Raw genomic sequence first — 20,983 nt, 5'->3', positions numbered from 1 at the left:
TATTTCTAAAACAACAGAGCATGCTGCAGAGTTTCAGCTTCTGAAGTATTTATTTCAAATTGATGTCTACGGTTTCATGAACTCTGCTTTTTCACCAATTGAAATTCTTTTAGAAAGTGTAAGTTGGATTTTAAATTTTACAATCTTTAGTGCTCTTTGTCTGTCTGTCTGTCTGTCTGTCTGTCTCTCTGTATGTGTCTCTCTATCTTTCTGTGTGTGTGTGTGTGTGTGTGTGTGTTTGTGTGTGTCTGTACCATGATACAAATATGGAGGTCAGAAGACAATTTGTTGGAGTCTATTTTCTGCTTCCACCATGTGGGTCTTAGGGATCAAATCCATTATGCTTGGCAGCAAGCACCTTTAACAGAGATGCCACCTCAATCACCCATCATCTCAATGGATTTGAAAGGCTTTTGCAATAATTTTACCTAATATAGAAATGACTTAGAGTGACTTTTACCCATGTAAACCTCACAGTGATTCACCTTCCATGAAATCTTATGTATGAGTTCTCTGAGCAAGTGGATGTTGTTAGGATTCTGTGGTTTGTTTGCTTGCGTGTTTATGACACAGGGTTTCTCTATGTAGCCCTGGCTGTTCTAGAACTTACTCTGTAGACCAGGCTGGCCTCCAACTCAGAGAGATGCCTGCCTCTGCCCCTTGAGTGCATATGCTATTCCCCATACCCCGATCATGATTTTTTTTTTGAATAATAGTTTTCTGTTCTTTTGGGAAAACTATACTAAATGAGTTAATTGGAAATAGTATGACTTAAAGAGTCTGGAGCAATTGTTAGTACCAAATGAAGTCGTATAATAAGCCATTCTAGAGGAGCTGTTTCACTCAGAGCAGCAGGATTTCAGGATCCCACAGGCGGTCTGAGTTGCAGGAGTTCTTCCACCCAGGAGCTCAGGAACACAGGGTCACAGAGACATCTGGACTCTGAGGAGCTCTGACACAAGCAAGATAACTGGAAACACAGACTCCAGTCTTACACAGTGAGGGCAGGTAACACTAGAGTTAACCAGATGGTGAAAGGCAAGCGCAAGAACAAAAGCAACAGAAACCAAAGTTACTTGGCATCATCAGAACCCAGTTCTCCCAATATAGCAAGCCCTGGACACCCCATCACATCAGAAAAGCAGGATTTAGAATTAAAATTGCTTCTCATGATGATGATAGAGAAATGTAAGGAGGACATAAATAGCTCCATTAAAGAATTACAGGAGAACACAGGTAAACAAGTAGAAGCCCTTAAAGGGGAAACACAAAAATCCCTTAAAGAATTGCAAGGAAACACAGCCAAACAGGTGAAGGAATTAAACAAAACCACCCAGGATCTAAAAATGGAAGTAGAAACAATAAAGAAATCTCAAAGGGAGACTACTCTGGAGATAGAAAACCTAGGAAAGAGATCAGGAGTCATAGACACAAGCATCACCAACAGAATACAAGACATAGAAGAGAGAATCTCATGTGCAGAAGATACCATGGAAAATATTGACACAACTGTCAAAGAAAATGCAAAATGCAAAAAGTTCTTAACACAAAACATCCAGGAAATCCAGGACACAACAATAACACCAAAACTTAGGATAATAGGTATAGATGAGAGTGAAGATTCCCAGCTTAAAGGGCCAATAAATATCTTCAACAAAATTATAGAAGAAAACTTCCCTAACCTAAAGAAAGAGATGTCCATGAACATACAAGAAGCCTACAGAACTCCAAATAGACTAGACCAGAAAAGAAATGTCTCTCATCACATAATAATCAAAACATCAAATGCACTAAACAAAGAAAAAATACTAAAAGCAGTAAAGGAAAAAGGTCAAGTAACATATAAAGGCAGACCTATAAGAATTACACCAGACTTCTCACCAGAGACTATAAAAGCCAGAAGATCCTGGGGCTGACATCATACAGACCCTAAGAGAACACAAATGCCAGCCCAGATTACTATACCCAGCAAAACTCTCAATCATTATAGATGGAGAAACCAAGATATTCCATGACAAAACAAAATTTACACAATATCTTCCCAAAAATCCAGCACTTCAAAGGATAAGTGATGAAAACCACCAACACAAGGAGGGAAACTACAACCTAGAAAAAGCAAGGAAGTAATCTTCCAACAACCTGAAAAGAAGATAGCTACACAAAACTAATTACACCTCTAATAACAAAAATAACAGGAAGCAACAATCATTTTTCCTTAATATCTCTTAACATCAATGGACTCAATTCTCCAATAAAAAGAGTCAGACTATCAACTGGATACATAAACAGAACCCAACATTTTGCTGCATACAGGGTACACACCTCAGTGACAAAGATAGACACTACCTCAGAGTAAAAGGATGGGAAACAATTTTCCAAGCAAATGTTCCCAAAAAACAAGCTGGAGTAGCCATTCTAATATCCAATAAAATCGACTTTCAACCAAAAGTAATAAAAAAAGATAAGGAAGGACACTTCATACTTATCAAAGGAAAAATCTACCAAGATGAACTCTCAATTCTGAACATCTATGCTCCAAATGCAAGGGCACCCACATTCATAAAAGAAACTTTACTAAAGCTCAAAACACACATTGCACCTCACACAATAATAGTGAGGGATTTCAACACCCCACTCTCAGCAATGGACAGATCATGGAAGCAATGAACAGACCATGGAAACAGAAAGTAAACAGAGACACAATGAAATTAACAGAAGTTATGAACCAAATGGATTTAACAGACATCTATAGAACATTTCATCCTAAAACAAAAGAATATACCTTTTTCTCAGCACCTCATGGTACCTTCTCCAAAATAGACCATATAATTGGTCACAAAACAAGCCTCTACAGATACAAAAAGATTGAAATAATCCCTTGCATCTTATCAGATCACCACGGACTAAGACTGGTCTTTAATAATGACAAAAACAATGGAAAACACACATGCACATGGAAACTGAACAAAGCTCTACTCAATGAAGACTTGGACAAGGAAGAAATAAAGAAATAAATTAAAGACTTTTTAGAATTTAATGAAAATGAGGACACATCATACCAGAACTTGTGGGACTCCATGAAAGCAGTGCCAAGAGGAAAACTCATAGCTCTAAGTGCCTACAAAAAGAAAGCGGAAAGAACATACACTAACTTGACAGCACACCTGAAAGCTCTAGAACAAAAAGAAGCAAATACACCCAAGAGGAGTAGACAGCAGAAAATAATCAAATTCAGGGGTGAAATCAAACAAATAGAAACAATAAGAACTATACAAAATGTCAACAGCAGCTGGTTCTTTGAGAAAATCAACAAGAAAGATAAACCCTTAGCCAGACTAACCAGGGGGCACAGAGACAGTATCTAAATTAATAAAATCAGAACTGAAAAGGGAGACATAACAACAGAAACTGTGGAAATTAAAAAAAAATCATCAGACCCTACTACAAAAGCCTATACTCAACAAAAACCTGGATGAAATGGACAATTTCCTAGACAGATACCAGGTACCAAAGTTAAACCAGGAGCAAATAAACCATCTAAATAGTCCCATAACCCCTCAGGAAATAGCAGCAGTCATTAAAAGTCTCCCCACTAAAAAAAGCCCAGGACCAGATAGTTTTAGTGCAGAATTCTATCACACCTTCCAAAGACCTAATACCAATTCTCTTCAAACTATTCTACAAAATAGAAACAGAAGGAACACTACCCAATTTGTTCTATGAAGCCACAATTACACTCATACCTAAACCACACAAAGACAGAACAAAGAAAGAAAACTTCAATATCCCTTATGAATATCGATGCAAAGATACTCAATAAAATTCTTGAAAACTGAACCCAAGAACACATCAAAACAATCATCCATCATGATCAAGTAGGTTTTATCCCAGGAATGCAGGGATGGTTCAATATTCAGAAATCCATCAATGTAATCCACTATATAAACAAACTCAAAGGGAAAAAACCACATGATCATCTCACTAGATGCTGAGAAAGCATTTGACAAAATTCAACATCCCTTCATGATAAAAGTCTTGGAAAGATCAGGAATCCAAGGTCCATACCTAAACATAGTAAAAGCAATATACAGCAAGGCAGTAGCTGACATCAAACTAAATGGAGAGAAACTTGGAGAAATCTCGCTAAAATCAGGCACTAGACAGGGCTGCTCACTCTCTCCCTACCTATTCAATATAGTACTGGAAGTCCTAGCCAGAGCAATTAGACAACAAAAGGAAGTCAAAAGGATACAAATAGGAAAGGAAGAAGTCAAAATTTCACTATTTGCAGATGATATGATAGTATACTTAAGTGACCCTAAAACTTCCACCAGAGAACTCCTAACCATGATAAACAACTTTAGCAAAGTGGCTGGATATAAAATCAACTCAAGGGGTTGGGGATTTAGCTCAGTGGTAGAGCGCTTGCCTAGCAAGCGCAAGGCCCTGGGTTCGGTCCTCAGCTCTGAAAAAAAAAAAAAGACAAAATAAAATCAACTCAAACAAATCAGTAGACTTCCCCTATTCGAAGGATAAACAGGCTGAGAATGAAATTAGGGAAATGACACCCTTCACAATAGTCACAAATAATATAAAATACCTTGGTGTGAATCTAACCAAGCAAGTGAAAGATCTGTATGACAAGAACTTCAAGTCTCTGAAGAAAGAAATCGAAGATCTCAGAAAATGGAAAGATCTCTCATGCTCATGGATTGGCAGGATTAATATAATAAAAATGGCCATCTTGCCAAAAACTACAGATTCAATGCAATCCCCATCAAAATCCAAATCAATTCTTCATAGAGATAGAAAGAGCAATTTTCAAATTCATTTGGAATAACAAAAAAACCAGGATAGTGAGAACAATTCTCAACAATAAAAGAACTTCTGAGAGAATCAACATCCCTGACCTCAAGCTGTACTGCAGAGCAATAGTGATAAAAACTGAATGGTATTGGTTCAGAGATAGGCAGGAAGATCAATGGAATAGAATTGAAAACCCAGAAATTAACCCACATACCTATGGTCACTTGATCTTTGACAAAGGAGCTAAAACCATCCAGTGGAAAAAGGACAGCATTTTCAACAAATGGGGCTTGTTTAACTGGAGCATGTATTCTTCTCAGCATGTAGAAGAATGCAAATTGATCCATTCTTATCTCTTTGTACAAAGCTCAAGTCCAAGTGGATCAAGGACCTTCACATAAAACCAGATACACTGAAACTAATAGAAGAGAAGGTGGGGAAGACCCTCGAATACCTAGGCACAGGAGAAAAGTTCCTGAACAGAACACCACTGGCATATGCTCTAAGATCAAGAATTGACAAATGGGACCTCATAAAATTGCAAAGCTTCTGTAAGACAAAGGACACTGTCAATAGGACAAAATGGCAACCAACAGATTGGGAAAACATCTTTACCAATCTTACATCTGATAGAGGGCTAATATCCAATATATACAAAGATCTCAAGAAATTAGACTCCAGACAACTAAATAGCCCTATTAAAAAATGGGATACAGAGCTAAACAAAGAATTCTCAACTGAAGAAACTGGAATGGCCGAGAAGTACCTAAAGAAATGTTCAACATCCTTAGTCATCAGGGAAATGCAAATCAAAACAACCCTGAGATTCAACCTCACACTAGTCAGAATAGCTAAGATAAAAAACTCAGGTGATCCAGATGCTGGTGAGGAGGTAGAAAAAGAGGAACACTCTTCCATTGTTGATGGAATTGCAAGCTGGTGCAACCACTCTGGAAATCAGTTTGGTGGTTCCTCAGAAAATTGGACATAGTATTACCTGAGGACCTAGCTATACCACTCCTGGGCATATACCCAGAAGATGCTCCAACATATAACAAGGACATATGCTCCACTATGTTCATAGCAGTCTTATTTATAATAGCCAGAAACTGGAAAGAACCCAGATGTCCTTCAACAGAGGAAAGGACACAGAAAAATGTGGTATATTTACACAATGGAATATTACTCAGCTATTAAAAACAATGAATTCGAGAAATTCTTAGACAAATGGATGGAACTAGAAAATATCATCCTGAGTGAGGTAACCAAATCACAAAAGAACACACATGGTATGCACTCACTGATAATTGGATATTAGCCCAAAAGCTTGCAATACCCAAGATACAACTCACAGACCACATGAAGTTCATGAAGAAGGAAGACCAAAGTGTGGGTGCTTTGGTCCTTCTTAGAAGGACTAACAAAATACTCATGGGAGCAAATATGGAGACAAAGTGTGGGACAGAAACTGAAGGAGGGGTCATCTGGAGACTGTTCCACCTAGGTGTCCATCCCATGTGCAGTCACCAAAGGTAGACGCTGATGTGGATTCGAGGAAGTGCATGCTGACAGGAGCCTGATGTAGCTGTCTCCTTAGAGGTTTGCCAGAGTATGACATATGCAGAGGTGGATGCTCACAGCTAACCACTGAACTCATCATGGGGTTCCCAATGGAGGAGTGAGAGAGAAGACTGAAGGAGCCGGAAAAGGTTTGTGGCTCCATGGGGAGAGCAACAATACCAACCAACCAGAGCTCCCAAAGTCTAAACCACCAGCATGGGAGCACATAGGGAGGGACCCATGGCTCCAGCTGTATATGCAGGGGAGGATGGCATTGTCAGGCATAGGTGGGAGAGGAAGTCCTTGGTCCAGTGAAGGCTGGATGCCCCAGTGTGGGGGAATTTGTGGGTGAGGAGGTGGGAGGGTGGGTGGGGGCTCATCCTCATAGAAGCAGGAGGATGGGGCATGGGATAGGAGGTTGGGGGGTAGGATGGAGGAAGAGGATCACATCTGAAATGTAAATAAAATATCCAATTAAAAAAAGGATAGCAAGAAAGAAAAAAGAATAGGAAACCAACTAGTACTGTAAAACTTAACTCCACTATAGCAAAAATTCCTAGTTCTGTTCACATATCTCATTTGTTGCTAATTTGACTATCAGCTAGATGTGATGTTGTATTCCTCCAATACCAGCATTTGAAAAGTAGAGGCAAGAGGATTGAGTTGGAGCTGGGGGTGCTACACAATGAAACCCCATATCAAAAAAAGAGAGGGGGCACTAGAGAGATGGTTCAGTGGTTAAAAGGACTTGCTGTACTTGAGGTGACCTGGGTTCAGTTCCTGGCACCCAGAAGTCAGGTTACAATTGTTGGGGTTCAGGAGTTGCCTCACAAACCACATGAACAGTGAGCTCAGTCATACTTGGATAGTTTATTGAGCATACACCCCATGACTGATCGATCAAGGCCAAAGGTCAGACTCCGGAGCTGAACCATGACCTTCAGTTAAGATCCTACAGGGCTTTTAAGCCTAAAATCCACAAACATCTGTGCCAAGTTATTCCACCAATCAGGCTTTAGTGAAAAGGTATTTCTTTAGGAACATGGAACACGTCTTTGTTGTTCAGTACCTGTTCCCACTGGTTGGTGTATTCAACTATGGCAGGGTACTTGCCTTGTTTAACATCCATGTCTTAACTTGTCAACTAGGTTGTCAGTTACCCATGTGCATGCTTCTTTCTGCCAAGTAGGATGTCTGTTTCTCAGGAAGGTCTTGGGAACTTAAACTTTACTCAACCCTTACTCAAAATCGAAGTCTTGTTCCAAATAGTTTCTTATATTGGTGCAGGTGTCTCTGTTACGTTGGGATCCATCCCAGGAGCAGCTTATAAAAGCATATACCTTAAAAGGTTGTTCACAGGTGCAGGAAGTGCTACTGGGTGGTTGGTTCCAGTCCCAGCTTATTGTGGCTAACTATACAAAGAAGTTCTAACTGACTTCCGTTGTAAAGTTCAAGGGCACAGAATATACAATCAACTTGGGCATGAGAAAGTTTCTTAGTAGCAGCAGTAACAGCACAAAGTTTTCTTATGACATTAGTAACAGCACAAGACGGCAGGTGACACAGTTAAACAGTTATCAGGGCTTAGCACGTCACCTAGGCCTTATCAACAACCATCTGTAACTCTAGCTGCAGAGGCTCCAGCACCCTCTCCTGGTGCTAGCACCAGGCACACCCATATTTGCAGGCAAAACACTCACATAAAATAAAAATAAATATGTCTTTAAAAATGTTAGCCAGCCAGGCGGTGGTGGCGCACGCCTTTAATCCCAGCACTTGGGAGGCAGAGGCAGGCGGATTTCTGAGTTCGAGGCCAGCCTGGTCTACAGAGTGAGTTCCAGGACAGCCAGGACTACACAGAGAAATTCTGTCTCGAAAAACAAAAACAAACAAACAAACAAACAAAAAAAACCAAAAAAAAAAAGAAAAAAGAAAAGAAAAAAAAAGAAAAAGGAAAAAGAAAAAAAATCATTTGCAAACTTCTTTACTGTTACCTCCAAGTTAATGGAGGAGACATTTTATCTGCTCATTTACTTTGTAGGTTGCTTTCTGGGAGTTCAGTGGAAAATGAAAGCAGGAAAAAGAATAATTGTAATATTGGAATATAATAGTTAGAGACTATTACCACAAGGTCTGCCCAGGAGGTGGCTTAGGTAGTGTAGTAGGTAGTCATAGGGTGCTACCACAAGGTCTGCTCAGGCTGTTCTCAATCTTGTGGCTATGTCAGATCCTCTTGCCTCACCCTCCAAGTGCTGGTATCACAGACATGAGCCACCATGCCTGACTTCATCACGTTTCTTTAAGAAGCCCCTTCTCATTTAATTTTCTTTGTTAGGTTCTAGAAAGTAGATATTATAAAATGAAAAGATCCAGAAAGATCATTGCTTTTTTTTTTTTTTTTTTTTTTTTTGTATGACTCAGTCTTAAAGATGATTACAAATGTTAGTCAGGTTAGGAGAAAAACTAGTACTAATGATACTCACTAGTCAGAATGAAGCCTTCAACTCTGTTGAAATATCTTTGCCTGGGTGGTGGTGATGTACACCTATAATCCCAGCACTCAGGAGACAGAGGCAGGTGGGTCTCTTTGAGTTTGAGGCCAGTCTGGTCTACAGAGCAAGTTCCAGGACAGTTAAGACTTCATAGGGAAACCCTGTCTTGAAAAACAAACAATCCTCCCAAAAGCTATTGTTGGGCTGGTGATGTACTCAGTGGAGGAAAAACCTGCTTTGCTCACAGAAGGCTTAATTCCCCAGCACTGAAAACAATGGTAACAAGAAACACAAGGAACAGCGCGCACACACACACACACACACACACACACACTCCTCCCCAGCCTCAGATCAACTGTCAATATCTAAAATGTGGCTTCATTTAAAAATTCTGGATTCTCTTGGACACTGAAAGATTGTAGTCTAGACTGCTCTCGTGTGGTAAACTGGAGCTCAGCCGGATAAGGCAGAGGAAGGCAGACTTGTACTGTTCAACTGCTTCCCGGGCATTCTAACAGCTTGCCTCCCCTCAGGCTGTCAGCCCAGAATCATTGGATTAGGTGTTCTGAAGAGTTTCTAACACACCTGAAATCTAGCAATCTGGGCACAGCTTTGATGCACATATAACAAAGGTCCTAAAGGCTTCAGTAAACAAAACATTGGAGCAATTTTCCAGTTAATTTTGAGGGAAAGGGGTTCTTTTCCCCCCTCCCTAATTGTTTGAGGTGATTGTTTCAAGTAATTAGTATTCCAGGTAGATTTTGTGTAGACGGACCTTTCTTGTATCACTTGAGAAATAGAAGGACACACAACTTCTTAGCAACTTTATCTTATAGACACGGAGCCTCTTGAAGTCCTAACATCTATCTACTCCTCCCCTGAATGCTTCTGTAGGAATAAGCAAGGAGACTGCCCAGCTCCTGTTGAACAGGTAGCTCCTGATTCACTATATCCTGAGAACAACGCTTACATCACAGATTCAGAGAATAGCAATGTGGTACGACTTGCTGAGTTCCTTCCCAGAGAGAAGTGCATATGTGTGTAACATCAGTGCTTACCTAAGCGGGAGCAGCCAGTCCTTACAGCTTTGACATAGGTAGGGCCTTCATGAGGGAAACTAGTGTCTAGGCAGTGGACTGGGTTTTCTGGTTAGCAAGTGTCTAGAGTGCCTGGATGTTTTATCATAGTTGATATGAACACTAATTACATTTACTGTCCATTTTCTTTTTTTTTTTAACATCAAATTATGATTTTTACTTATTCACACAGGGGTTATAAACACAACAAGGCAGGACGTGGGGAAGGGGATGACACTGGAGCGTGGGTGTTCAGGGGGAGTACAGATATCTTTCAGAACATGGTATCAGCTGGGTGAAGGTTCAGGGGACAGGTCACTATGACTTTGCCTATGATTCACTTGTCTTTATCTAAGTTGGTACAACTGTCCGTTTTCTTGAGAGCATGTCCTTTATAAGATAGTAAAAATCTCACGTTTACTTATGGAAAACAGTCTCTGAATATTGTTCCCTTGGTAGAAATTATGAACTCTATATGAACAGACTAGAATAAAATATTCAGTGTTTCAGCAGTTTCAATCTTAGGATTTTTCTTTCCAATTGTGGATTTTAATGTGTGCGATGTGTAATATTTAACAAAATACATATGTGCAGGCATGTGTGCACGCATATATCTAACAAGTTACGAGGTCCATGAAATTGGATTACTGGTTGGTAGTCACAGCTCCACCTATAGTACCCCCTCCGTCACAGTGTCAAAACAGGATCACACTGTGTGGAAACAGAGGTGCAGAAGGTATTAAAATCTGGACTCTTTCTCAAGGATATGAAGTATTCTGGAGAGGTTTAGTTACATGTTCGGGTATTTTAACATGAATTACCTAAGAAATGGAATCGGAAGGACTGGGTGACGAGGTAAGTGTCTACGCGTCTGTAATGTGTTCAAAAGTTAGATTTGGGAATTTGCAGTGATTGATTACTATTTTTTTGCTATGGAGAAATTTTTGCTATAGGTACGCTTGGGTTTTTTTTCTTCTTTTGAAAACTTCACTTGTCTCATTTATGCTTTTAGCATTTGGGATGAGAACGATTGCAGATTCTTGGAAACGGGCACAGATTAACATAAGGAAGATAGGCTGACCTAAGCAAGGTTCTTCTTTTCTGTTTACAAATCCTAAAAGCCCAATAAGATTGTAGAGTCTGTTTAAAATGCTAAGACTCATTGTAAAATTTTTAGTTGAGTAATATAGTATCCTAAATGAACCTTAAACACTTCTGAAATTTCTAAAAAATTTAAACACCCTTCTTTTCTGACTTTAGTATTCATATAAGCTGATTTCAACAGAGTCCGACATGTACAAAAAGTTGGGCTCTACCTTAAAACGGGAGTATTGAGCAACTTCTGCTATCTCCTGATAGTAGCAGTTTCTGAAACTCCCTAGGGTGATGTGGCAAAGAACAGTTTCAGTATGGACAAAGTAGGCCTCAGTTTGGTCTTAGAAGTCACTGGGTGCAACCATGGCTGTTTCTGACTTTTCTTTGTGAGTGCTTGTGGCATGAAAGGGATGTGTTTACTATAAGGGAAATCTACAAGGGTTTACGATTTTATCAAGTTCTCGTGGGAGGCTGCTCCTTTTTGAGTTTCTTCTCTGAAGACTTGCATTAGTTTGGATAAGAATGATCGGGTAGGTAAAGAAGACATACCCTAGAGACAGGTTATCTTTTAAACCTTACGTTTCAAAATCGTCTCTCCCCGTAGTTCGTGCAATGGCTCTAAAAATAGGGCCCTAAATTTAGAGGGCAAGCTGCTACATTTAGTTCTTTGCTGAGGACTCCTCGTGTCGGGCACGAGTCCACACGGGCTTGATTTGGCACTCCGGTCCCTAGGGCTGGTGCAGTTTCAGACTGTGGCGCCTGGCCAGCGCCCACCAGGTGGACACAGGTGAGCGAGCGAAGCCGGACGCTGGCCCGAGGACCGACGTGTGCTTGCCCCGGAGAGGTTAAACTCTGACCGGACCACACAGTTGACCCGAACGCCTTCGTGTCCAGAGTCCGCACTTCGGACTCGCACAGCGGGACGCGCCGGCTCGTGCGCCGCGGGCCACAATTATGGCGGAGGCCCGCGACTCTGTGACGGAGGGGTCCCCCAGGGTACGACAGCGTGGGGCTCAGGTTCTAGAGGAGCCGGCGTGGGTGCGCGGGGAGCTAGGGTGAAGGACGCGAGACTTTCCTCACCCCGAGACCGCGCCCTAGGTCTCGGGGTGGAAGGGTGCAGCCGCACGCTCCGGCTCCTCGTGCTCCGAGGTTGAAGACACGGGAGCGGCGCGCGGGCCCTTTAAGCTCGAGCGAGGACGTGGCCGCGGAGCTCGTGCAGCAGAAGGGGCGTCTCCGCCGCGCCGGCGAGACCAAGGCCGGGGGTGCGAAGCGGGCTCCCCCCGCAGGGCCGCAGTGGTGCGCGCCGGCCGCCAGTGCGCTCGCCTTCCCAGCGCTGCGCCGACCGCGCCGGGCCTGCTGCTGGCCGGCCGGCCGGCTGCAAGGCCTCCGCCTGTGGGCGCGGAGATGGCGGGGCCCTGGGCGGCGGCTGGTTGCGCGCTGCGGGTTCTGGAGCAGCTGCGCCGGGTGAGTCCCGGACTCCGGAGCCGCGGGCCCGGTGGGGCGGAGCGGCTGCGGCAGGGAAGCCGGAGCTCAAACGCTCCCGCCCGGCCTGTACTCGGCCGCTGCTCGCCGCAGGGAAAGGGGTCCGGGGATTGGGAAGGCGATGTGGACGTCCCAAAGGAGAGCCTGTTTTGTTCCCGACCCCAGAGTCAATTACCTGAATGTCATTTATTTTGAACTGGGGTCAGTTACACGTGGTTCTTCTGACGCCGGAAACTGGAGTTTCTCGGTGATGAAACTTCTTGTTTTAAGCGGACGCCTAAGCTGGGGCCGGAACTGAGATTTTAATTCTGCATTATTTTTCCTCAGGAAAGAATGCCCTTCTGAAATGCTTTAACCATAACGTCCTTCCTCTTTTTTGCATCGCGAATGTAAAAGGTGTTCTTGTAAACTCTAGAGATAGCGAACGCTCAGGATCCAAAGTATATTTTTGTCTGTTTCATTTTGTAATCAGGTGGCAGAGGTTTTTCTCCGTGTTTGTAGGTATGTTGTTCTTCTTGTTGATGATGATGATATGTTTTTGGGACACGCCTCTCCCCAGTTTTTGAAAACTGCATTGTATTTTTTACAAAGAACATTTAAATACTGCGGCTGTTCTGATTAAGCAGTTCGGATTACCTTCTTGTTTTGTGAATTTAAAGTAGTGTTGCCATGCCCGTGTTTCATTTATCTTTCCAAGTGTAGCAGAGTGAATGCGCCCACCCGTGAATGAAAAGAAGTTCTGTGGAGGTTCTAAGTGAGCTAAGGGTTTTGTCACTGGCATCCTGTTGTCTTTTAAGGAAAAAGAAGACACACAATTAGTTCATAGTAGAAACCGGTTGCTTATACAAGCACACATACGAATTAAGGAGTCGGAGAGATTATATATTCTTGGGAAGTTGGGAAAGTCTTAACGGGCTGAGCAAATAACTAAACTGGCGTGCTCAGGAGCTCTGCTGCTCAGTATAAAGTGAGCCAAGGATGTGAGGTGAAGTGAGGCCTGCTGTAGACAAGTGGGTCCTAAGGACCGCTGTGGGGTGCCGGAGAGCCCTTGAAGGCTTTTCAGTGTTTTGGCTACTGTAGATTTTCACGGTGGTAGTATGTCGCCCAGATGTCAGGGGGGAAAAAAACAAACAACAACAAAAAACAAACTCAAAACAGAAGAAGTGACCACGATAAGGATAGGTTTGGTCCTAAATGGAGAACTAGGAAGAGCTAATTGAGTCTAACTTTCTTGAGTAGATGTGGAGCGGGGTGGGTTGTGGGGAGAATCTAGAATACTCCTAAATTTCTGGCTGTGTCAGTTACTGAGATGGGGTTCATGGGAAGAGAATCATATTGTAGATGAGAGATCATTTCAAGTCATACACATCGCCCTTCATTGAAATCAACAATTAGTGCCCGGGGAGATGGCTCAGTGGGTAGAGGGCTTGCTGTGCAAGCATTACCTGGATTTGGAGCCCACATCCACATTAAATGCTAGGCGTGCAGGGAACCTCTAACTCTAGCCCTGGGTGGAGGTGTGTGCAGGGGAATCCCAGGGGCTCACTGGTCACCAGCTTAGCACAGAATGGGTGAGCTCTAGGTTCAGTGATTGAGATGGGGAAAGACATCTCCGTGTTCACCTCTGGCCTTTTTGTGCATGTACACGCATGTACACATATAATACATACACAGGGAACAGTTACCGATATTTGGCTTTTATAAGGTTGGTAATGAGGGACATGAGAGGGAATGAGGCTGTCAGATTTTCCACACTTTTTTTTTGTGCCTCAGTGAGCTTTGTTGATATTTTTGTTCCTGGTTTTAGGGAACCGTTCTCTTACTTTTAATATGGTATTAGCTGTGGATTTTCTATCGACATTACTTGTCGGGTGGCTGGGTCATCTTCTTGGCCCAGTAACTTTTTTAAAAAAGGTTTTTTTTTTTTTCTTCATGAGAACAAGACTTTACTGAAACATTAGGTGTAAGTTTGGGGGCTGGGGAGATGAGATGGCTCAGTGGTTCTCAGTGGTTAAGAGACTGGTTGCTCTTCCAGAGGACCTTGGTTCAATTCGTAGCACACACATGGCAGTCCAGTGCCAGGGAACCTTCATCTGGATTCCAGAAACACTGATACACATACTACACATACATGCAGGAAAAATGAACTCTGCTTGACAAACCAGCACAGTACCTGGACACCCTAGATAAGCATTTATGCCCTGGGCACTTTCCTGTATGACAGCCAAATGGGGAACTTACCTGGTCATGTTGGTTCTACTCAAGATACCACAACCAGAGAAACAAGAGCATCCTAGCTAACAACCGTTAAATTGTTAAATTGAGGGCTAATCCATTTTACCCAGAGTTAACTGTACAGCACAGGCAGGCATGGTGCTACAAGTATTTCATGGGGTACTAGGCACACATGAGCCTTTAAGGTTAATGCATATGCAAGCCCACTGCTGGCACACCTGTAATCTCAGCTTCTGGGAGACGGAGAGATCCACACCCTTGGTATGCTAATAGCCACTTTGGGCTGACAGCCTGTTAAAAACCAAACCAGCCTGCAGCTGGAATTCACTATCCCCTCCCCCAATGATAGAGAAACTTGAAGGTCCAGGGAGTGGCACCCACAGGCGTAAAAAAGGTTTTACATTTATAAATTTCCCTTTCATGCACTGCATTAGCTGCATCCTAGTAAGGTTTGTTGTGTTACTTTTTTTCAATTTAATCTGAAAGTATTTCATTTTTATTTTACGTGTATGGGTGGTTTGCTCCTGCATATATGGCTGTGCACCAGTATGTTTGCAGAACCTGGAGATGCCAGGTGTCAGATTTCATGGGACTTGAGTTACGGACCGTGTGAGTACTGGGAATTGAACTTGGGTCCTCTGGAAGAACAATCAGAAATCTTAACGGCTGAACCATCTCTGCAGCTCCTGGAAATAGATTCTAACTTCCCTAGTTGGACTGCAGGACAAGCCTGGTGGCCTGAGTGTAGGTCCTCAAACCCACATTAAACGCTGGACACAGCATGCGTGTCTCTAATCCTCGATATCCCCACTGGTTTATAGGAGGAAGAGCAGGATCCTCTTCAGAAGCTTATGGGCTAGCTAGCCTGGTGCGTGTGACAGTGGATCATAGGAAAGCCGATCTCAAACAGAGTGAAAGGTGTGAACCAAAAACCTGAGGTTGTTCTCTGACTTTATCATAAGGGCTTGTGGCACTAATGTACCTAAACTCAAAATAATGTCCCTCATGACGTAAGTTTTCATTGATCTGTTTTCATAGTAGTATATTTCCACATTTGTAAAATTTTCAGATTTCTTTAAAAAAATTAAAAAATGATTTATTTTATGTGTATTGAGTATTTTACTTGCATGCACGTCTGTACACCATGTATCTTGTGTGTCTGGTCTGGTGGAGGACAGAAGAGGTGTCAGTCAGATCCTGGAACTGGAGTTGTGGATAGTGGTGAGCCACCATATGGATGCTAGGAACCAAAACTTGTTTCGTCTACAGGAACAACAAATACACGCTTTTAACTGCTGAGCCATCTCACTAGCCCCTCCTTCTGTTTTTGATCGCTAATTTCAACTTACTGTGATCAGAGATTACACACTTCTCAAGATTTGAATGTTATTTTGTAGTATTTTAAATTATGCGTATGTGTGTACGTGTCTCTGTGTGTTTGTGCCTGTGAGTTCAGGTGTCTGAGAAGGCCAGAAGAGGAAGGACGTCAGAGCTCCTAGATCTGGAGTTGCAGGCAGGCAGCAGGCGGCAGGCGGTTGTGAACTGCCTGACATGGACTGTGGGAATGTTGTGAACTCTGGTCCTCTGCAATAGCAGTAAATGTACCTGCTCACTCATCTCTCAGGGCTGGGCTGTGTGATTTTATATTTTAAAAAGTATATTGAGCTTTATTTTAGCTTAATGTATGGATTTGTTCTGAAGACCCTTGTGTGTACAGCCGAGAGTGTCTTTGCTGCTGCTGTTGTGTATATAAGATCTGGTAGGTGTGTAGGGTTGTTCCAAGCCATCTCTTCGAGCTGACTCATTGAAAGTGAGATCTTGAAATTCCTAACGACAAGTTATTGACAAGTTATCTGTTTTTTCCTTTATTTTGTGGTTCTTCTGTTGAGTAAAATATAACCTCTATCTTAAAACTGAGCTAGCTTTTGCCATCACATGTTGTCGTTCTTTGTTCTTAGTAACAGTTTTTGTCTTAAAGTATTTTTTTTTAATCTGGTATCATTTGTTTATGACCAGTTAGAATCTGGGGCCACTGAGGGGGGAAGAGTTTTGAGCTGACCCAGGAGGAGGCGAAATATGTAATCAGCTGCAAGCCTTCAGCCGCAAGGTGTAGAGTGTTTCAGGAGAAGCAATGTGAAGCGGTTTTGATTATGCAGTTAGAGCCTTTGGGGAGGGATGGTGGCAAGAGTTACCTTTTCTCGAGTATCTGTCCTTGTGACCCAGTAGGCAGAAGCTCCTTACTTGGGAGTGTGAGACCTCATTTCTGGGCATTGGTGTCTGAAGTGAAGAAGAGAGACAGGAGTAGGATAAAAGGCGTTTCACCCTTTCCTGTGCCCTTTTAAGGTTGATGCTGTACTTTAAGAGGCTAACACAGAAGGGTAAAGAAACTCTCCATAAAACCCAGAGAAGAGGCTCCACACCTCTTCTTTGGATCCTGTCTGGAGTCACAGCTGAAAAAAGAATAAACATACAGGGATTAATAAAAAAGACATAATATTACATGGTCTTTTTTTTTTTTTTGGTTTTTCGAGACTGGGTCTCTCTGTGTAGCCCTGGCTGTCCTGGGACTCACTCTGTAGACCAGGCTGGCCTCGAACTCAGAAATCCGCCTTCCTCTGCCTCCCAAGTGCTGGTATTAAAGGTGTGCGCCACCACTGCCCGGCTCATGCTTTTGTAATATTATGTTAATAAACTAGATAGAAACTTGGAAGGAGGGTGTGTAGACACAATAGCTAAAAACAGATTTTAAAAAGAGTAACCATTAGAGGGTTTGTTTGTGTGTTTGTCAGGCTCCCAGGAAAAGGTTTCTGTGGAGGGTCTAGCCCACCTGTGCTGATACCTGAAAAGAACCAAGCCTAATATTCCTTGGGTTCTTTTTCAAAGAGCCTCAAGTGCTGTGATGCAGAAGAGCCTCTCAGAAGGATGTAATGAGGCCTGGCTTATATTGTCATGGGCTTTGAGGAGAGGTGGTGGGAACAGTGGCTTTCTATTGAATATCTGTCCTTGTGAGCAAACTGAATTATTTTAACCCAGGGTAAGGAGAAATAGGAGGGAAGGATTCAAATCTCAGATTCAAAGCTCTGTCAGTTGTTTTATGACTACCTTCCTACTCCCACTCAGCAAACTGCAGACCTGTGTGTCTCCCCTGTAGGGAAATTTTTTTTGTCAAACCCAATGTATTGCAGGATATTTGTTCACACTGTGAAACCTGACTTTTTTTTTTCTTTTTTACTGAAAAAAAAAAATCTGTTTCTAGTTTTAGTCCCGCTCAGCCTTAGCACACGCCTTTAATCTCTCTGGCTGGAATACAGACACACCTTTCGTGTACATCTTTAGTTCCAAACAGTGAAGGTAAAGTTAGTTTGTAGAATGAAACAACCATGTTTGAAAAGTGATGTGTAATTGAGTGGCAGACAAAGTGAAGAACCAGAGACAGATTTGATATGCCCGACTCTCACAAGAAGAGAGAGGACAGAGAAGCTACTTAAGAGAGAGCAGTATAGAGAGAAAAAAGGTGATGAAGGCGGTTTTACCAGGACAGTTGTACAGAGACAGGCTGTAGAGAGAGAACAAACGAAATACCTGTGAGGACAGAACAAGCCAAAGAATGAAGGAGCCAGAAGATTAGAATGTATTGCTAAAGTTCGTTTGAGGCCAAACAGAGCAATTCAGTCAGAGGCCGAGAGAAGGCAGATTGAATCAGTCAGCTTGGAGAGGAGTTTGAGCCAGAACAGCTGAGTTGAACCAGAAAGCCAGAGATCAGAAAGAACTAGGAAGGAGTGAGCTTATTCAGCAGCAGGTCTCAGAGGCTGAAAACATTCTGGCCGAGAAAAGATTGTAAGGAAGGTAGAAGTTACCAGGACTAGGCCTAGGTTAGCAGATGGAGGCAGTAAGACTCATAGATGACAGCTACGTCAGACAAACGAGAGCTGCTTTTACCCCATTGCATATAGATAGGAGTTTGAAGTCAAGAACCTCCCCCTGCCCCAAGTCAGTGGCTGATAATCTTTTCTCGGCAGTCTCCGTATCCTTGTACCTTCCCGAGTTAAGCTCTGAGCAGTTCCTTCATAATTTCTCAATGGTTTGAAAACCATTGTCTCACCACACTGTTGCTCTTCACCCGGTGAGAGCAGTTGTAAGTCGTCAGAAGTCAGAAGGAAGTGGTCAGAGGCAGAAACGCTTCCTGTTATCTGGCAGCCTGTTTTGTATTCATAGAGTTGCCCTCAGCCTCCTGTACCTGCCTTTGTAATCCTACTGTGGAAGGTGCGTGCTTACAGGCTTTACCTTCTGCCTTCCTCTGTCTTGAAGGTTGTGGCAGCATTGCCTGAAGATATGAGAGCCAACTTTAACCCCGATGGTTTTTCACTGGAATTGGCAGTATGTGTGCTTACCGTTGGACTGCTTGCCACTGTCTTGTTTCTGTGGAGAGGCTTCCGATCAGTAAGTAACTACTGCATGCTGAGAGAATGTTCAGTCTGGGTTTTTCCAAGTTTTTTTTTTGTTGTTGTTTTGTTTTTTTTTTAGGTTTATTTTATGTGTATGAATGCTTTGCCTGCATATATGTCTATGTATCACATGTGTACCCTGTACACACGGAGGTGACAAGAGGGCATTGGATGCTCTGGAACTACAGTTACAGAAGGTTGTGACTACTTTGGGTATTGGGAATTGAGCCCTGGTCCTCCACAAGAGTAACGAGTGCTCTTAAGCACCGAGCTGTCTCTCCAGCCCTCATTCTGTCTTTAAACAACGAATTGGAGAAACTTAATTGTTATTTCAGGGAAATAAGTTAGGTCATAGTTTTCTGGGTAATATGTGGTTATTAGAAACTGAATTCAGAGAAATGTTTTTATATGTAAGGATTCTTAAAGGGTTTTCTTTGTAGGGATAGTACACACTAGTACCAAAACCCCACTCCTCTTTCTTTTTCCTCCTCTTCCTCTTCTTCCTCTTCCTTTCCCTCTTCCTCCTCTTCTTCCTCTTCTTCCTCCTCCTCCTTTCTCTTTCTCCTTCCTCTTCCTCCTCCTCTTCTTCCTCCTCTTCCTTCTTTCCCCTTCCTCCTCTTCTTCCTTTTCTTCCTCCTTCTCCTCCTCTTCCTCCTGTTCCCCCTTCACTCCCCTCCACTCCTTTTTGTCTGTGTTTTTTTTTTTTTTTTGAAAGAAAGGCAATTTTATTAAAAAGAAAAACAACAAAAGGGAGATGGGACCAGAGCACAGGTTAGTCCATCTAGAGCACAGGTTAGTCCATCCGGGCCGTCAGCGTTCTGGTAGTGATCTTGTCTTTCTCAATGATGTGGACAACAATGCCCATGCCTGAGACGGCATCCCGGTCCACAGCGTTCAGCATGGCCTGGGAAATGGTTTCAAACAGGTGCTCTGGATCCATGTTGGGCTCCCAGAGAGACTCACACATCCCGTACATCTGTTCGGAGCAGGTACCACTGACTACAAAGTCGTCCGTCACCATGGGACAGCCAATGAGGTCCAGAGAGCAAATGAAGGGCTTAAAGGTCTTCGGGTCCAGGCCAGCAATGACAGGCTCTGTGTAGTAGGGACCAAACCGTTTCTCATACAAGAGGTTGGCCACCATGCTCATGAGGGTGTAAGGCTTGATCTGCCGACCTTCCTTCAGCTCATACAGGTTCAGTCGGAACTTGAGACGCTGGGCAACTGTCTGGACGTCAGTGGCCAGGCCGGCCAGGCCTATGTAGAGCCTGTCACCCATGGGAAAGATCTTCTGGAAGTCCGTGGTCACCATCTGGGCCTGGATCCCGAAACACCTGTCTGCAGCGATGGCCACACAGTTCTTTCCTTTCATGGCCATGACGGCCCCTCCATTATAGGACATAATAGACATGATTGCGATGTATTGGGAGCATGACCACTACTCGTCTGTGTTTGTTTTTAGCAGTATAAAAAGCCAGCAGACGTATCTACTTCCCAATTTAGAATAAAAAACATGGCCACTCATTCAGTTAATAATCAGATGGTTAATTCCCATCCCCCCTGCTTATAGATGCACCCTTGTCCCAGATCTGCTTGCTGTGTAGATGTACCCCTGTCCCTCTATCGCTTATTCCCATAGTTACTTTTTTAAAAAAAAAAAAAAGAAAAAAGAAAAAAGAAAGAAAAAAGAGAGAGAGTCCTACCATATCCTTTCTTTCTGAGACTCTTTTTAGATGTTGGCCCTGTGCTTCTGACTCCATTCTGATTTCTTCATGGTTTTCTGGTGCCCTCC

At 42.9% G+C, this 20,983-nt stretch overlaps 1 protein-coding gene, 1 non-coding gene and 1 pseudogene across 15 annotated transcripts in view; 2 read left to right on the top strand and 1 right to left on the bottom strand.

The window, feature by feature from the left end:
* Positions 1-20,983, top strand: part of Mia2 (MIA SH3 domain ER export factor 2) — a 93,673-nt gene that overhangs the window by 19,561 nt on the left and 53,129 nt on the right. For 8 of the 14 annotated variants that reach the window (XM_028781696.1, XM_028781737.1, XM_028781723.1 and 5 more), the window contains 2 exons: positions 18-118; positions 19,055-19,186. In XM_028781696.1, coding sequence (XP_028637529.1) covers positions 18-118; positions 19,055-19,186 — 233 coding nt within the window. Of the gene's footprint in view, positions 1-17; positions 119-10,639; positions 10,790-11,968; positions 12,026-12,375; positions 12,494-19,054; positions 19,187-20,983 lie in introns of those variants that run through there. The other 6 variants (XM_028781768.1, XM_028781758.1, XM_028781753.1 and 3 more) reach the window with 4 other exon arrangements.
* Positions 17,077-17,198, top strand: LOC114634338. The gene has a single exon (XR_003713315.1). It is a non-coding gene; the product is annotated as a small nucleolar RNA SNORA26 (small nucleolar RNA).
* Positions 19,970-20,602, bottom strand: LOC114633162 (annotated as a pseudogene).

The sequence above is a fragment of the Grammomys surdaster genome, unplaced genomic scaffold, assembly GCF_004785775.1.
Source record: "Grammomys surdaster isolate TR1022 unplaced genomic scaffold, NIH_TR_1.0 98, whole genome shotgun sequence".
Taxonomy (NCBI): Eukaryota; Metazoa; Chordata; class Mammalia; order Rodentia; family Muridae; genus Grammomys; species Grammomys surdaster.
Note: the sequence above shows the minus strand (reverse complement) of the source record. Positions and strands in the feature narration are given on the sequence as shown.